This window comes from Lactuca sativa, chromosome 6 (genome assembly GCF_002870075.4).
Source record: "Lactuca sativa cultivar Salinas chromosome 6, Lsat_Salinas_v11, whole genome shotgun sequence".
In the NCBI taxonomy this organism is placed as follows: domain Eukaryota; kingdom Viridiplantae; phylum Streptophyta; class Magnoliopsida; order Asterales; family Asteraceae; genus Lactuca; species Lactuca sativa.
In genome coordinates, this window is record NC_056628.2 from 3,022,033 (window position 1) to 3,024,807 (window position 2,775).

At 34.2% G+C, this 2,775-nt stretch overlaps 1 protein-coding gene across 1 annotated transcript; it reads right to left on the minus strand.

Moving 5' to 3' along the window:
• Nucleotides 1-237: 237 nt before the first annotated feature.
• On the minus strand, nucleotides 238-2,775 carry LOC111886920 (uncharacterized). The gene is made up of 4 exons (XM_023883155.1): nucleotides 2,722-2,775; nucleotides 2,423-2,677; nucleotides 1,003-2,144; nucleotides 238-892 (listed from the first exon to the last, which is right to left on the minus strand). Exons 1-4 carry the CDS (start codon nucleotides 2,773-2,775, stop codon nucleotides 238-240), a joined length of 2,106 nt encoding a protein of 701 aa, XP_023738923.1.

Below are 2,775 nucleotides of genomic sequence, written 5' to 3' on the forward strand. Positions count from 1 at the left end.
ATATATATATATATATTACCTTGGCATAGACGGACATCGTTTTCGATTATGTCCTGGTTGCCTACAAATTCCACAAAGATTGACATTTCTTCATTCTTTAATATTCATGCCATTTTTTAGTCTTGTTGAACGAGGACGACCTTTTTTATTTCGTAATAATTCTAAATTTGGAAGTAATTCATTAAATGGTGATTGTGGCCAATATGCTTCATGAGGAAGCGGGGAGAACTCAGATGCCTAAGTGGCATAATGATATTTAATCGAGTAACATCTATCAACATATTGCCAACTATTCAAAGAGAGTTTGGCACATGCACTCAAGACATGAGAACAATGATATTTAGATGCCTCCCATTTACTACATGTGCAAGTTTTTTGTTCCAAATTAACTACTTGCACATTTCGACCTCTTTGAGTTATCAACTCAAATATACCTTTTTCTTGATTAAAAGATCTTAAGGAATGTGCACTTGCTTTTGCCATCAAAGCTACTTGTTTTACAACATGTGGAGTATGTGTATCTCCATGAGCTTGAGAACTAGATCCTAAAGGACGTCTCATCTCAAAATAATGCATCATTCTATAGAATGTAAGTTGCACACAAGCTGTGATTGGTAAGAAACGAGCACCTTTAAGTATAATGTTGAAAATATCTAACAAATTTGTTGTGAGCAACCCATATCTCCTTCCACCATCATGTGCAAGTGTCCATCTATTAAGTGGATGACTCTCCAACCATTGTCGAGCACGTGGATTTAACTTCCCAATTTCTTCCATGACGAAGTTGAACTTTCGAATTTGATTCTGACTCCCGACACGATAAGCTAAAGCTTTCAATTCTGAATTACGAAACTTGTCATAAAAGTTGTTGATGAAATGTCGTAAACAATACCTTTATTAAATAATAATAATAATAATAATAATACTAATAATAATAATAAGAATGATAATGTAAGTTAATGAAGCAAGTTATTGAAATGTATTAAAAGAATATAACAATACCTATGAAAACCACGTGGCTCTAACCATGGAGATCCATGCTCATTGACAGCCTTAAGAATTCCACCATGACGATCAGATATTAGACATATGCCTTCACGGTCTTTCACCACATGATTCTTGACATGGGAAAGGAACCAATCCCAAGTATCATAAGATTCATTTTCTACAATAGCAAATGCAAGTGGCAAAATTTGATTATTGCCATCAACTCCCATTGCAATTAGCATCTTACCCTTGTATTTACCATACAAGTGTGTGCCATCAATGCTAATCACCAGTCGACAATAGTGAAACCCTTTGATAGAGGGAGCAAAAGCCCAAAAAACACGCCTAAATTCAACTTCATCCACATCGTTCGATCTTGAAACATACCATTCAACTATAGTTCCTAGATTGAACTTTTGAAGTGTGCCTAGATATTTTGGTAAAGCGATATAAGACTCTTCCCAGTTTCCAAACACATGTTCAATTGCTTTTTGCTTTCCATCCCAAACCTTCTTATATGAAGGAGTATAGCCCAATTTTTCAACTATTTCAGCTCTCAAAGCCGGAATACCGATAGAAGGTTGCTCTTTTATAAGGTGTCTAGTTTCCATAGAAATCAAGCTTGCATCTAGGTTCAGATGGTCTTGAGAAAGCTTATAGTGTAAACAAGTGTGCGAACCGGTATACGTTGTGATTTCAAAATAACCACTACATTTACGTTTACTTGCATGAAGTTTCCATTTGCAACCAGATAAGTACAACTTGCATCTTAGAGTCCAAATAGTTGGGCGTGACTCAATGACCTCAAATTGTCTATGTGTCCTAATGCTATGGATCTTGATTTCTCTAACAAGTTCCTCTTTATCCTTGAAAGAATCTTTTCCCAACTCTCGCGTAAAATCATTCTTCCTCGTTGATTGTCTCATAATCCAATTTTCGTCAATAGTCAAATTTGTTCCTTCCATATTAGTAAAAGTTGAAGGTAATTCAACATTATTGTCAAAAGAGGCTTCATCATCATCTTCATCTCCAATTCCATCTTCCAATATTTCATTTAACTCAACATCATTGTTTATATTCATCAAATTAGTCACAACAGCCGCTTGAGAAATTATAGAAAAATTCTCATTGTCAATCATATCTATAATAGAATTCATCTACAAACAAACAAAAACAAGCAAAAATTGATCAAAAAAATGATCATATGAATTTGTGATAACAAAAAAGAAAAAGAAACATAATGCAATCAATTCCATCAAAGATTAAAAAAAACAAGCTGTGAAGATGGAGGAGGCAAAATCGAAACATAAATTGATCAAAACAATAATCAATTCCATTTACAAAAGCAAATAATCAAAATAGAAATTGATCAACAATTCGTCCTAACTAGAAGAAAAATTGAGATAAATGAGAATAGAGAAGCAAAAAAGCAAACAACAAACTTAACAATTGGAATCCAGAAGCAAATAGAAAACTTAAGAATCAGAATCAAAATCGATAACTTCACATACCTTGCAGTCGTTGGCGACGATGGAGGAGGCGCAGCCAGCCGGCGATGGATGGAGGAGGTGCAGGCTGCCGGAGATGGTGGACGACGACAGAACGATGAGTTGAGCCCCAGTTTGCGTTTATGTTTTTTTTTTTTTTTTATTCGTTCCAACGTACCAGGGAAAACAAAAAACGTGTTTTTCTTTTTTTATAAAGAATAATATTAGTATTAAAATTAAATAATACCATTTTGGTAAATACTTTTGAGAGAACACTAATATGGGAAATATTTTTTCTCAT

Coding starts and splice junctions, on each gene's coding strand:
- LOC111886920 (XM_023883155.1), bottom strand. CDS start 2,775: ATGAGAAAAAATATTTCCCATATTAGTGTTCTCTCAAAAGTATTTACC. Junction 2,678..2,721: donor CAAAAGTATTTACCAAAATG/GTATTATTTAAT, acceptor TTATAAAAAAAG/AAAAACACGTTTTTTGTTTT. Junction 2,145..2,422: donor TTCCAATTGTTAAGTTTGTT/GTTTGCTTTTTT, acceptor GTTTGTTTGTAG/ATGAATTCTATTATAGATAT.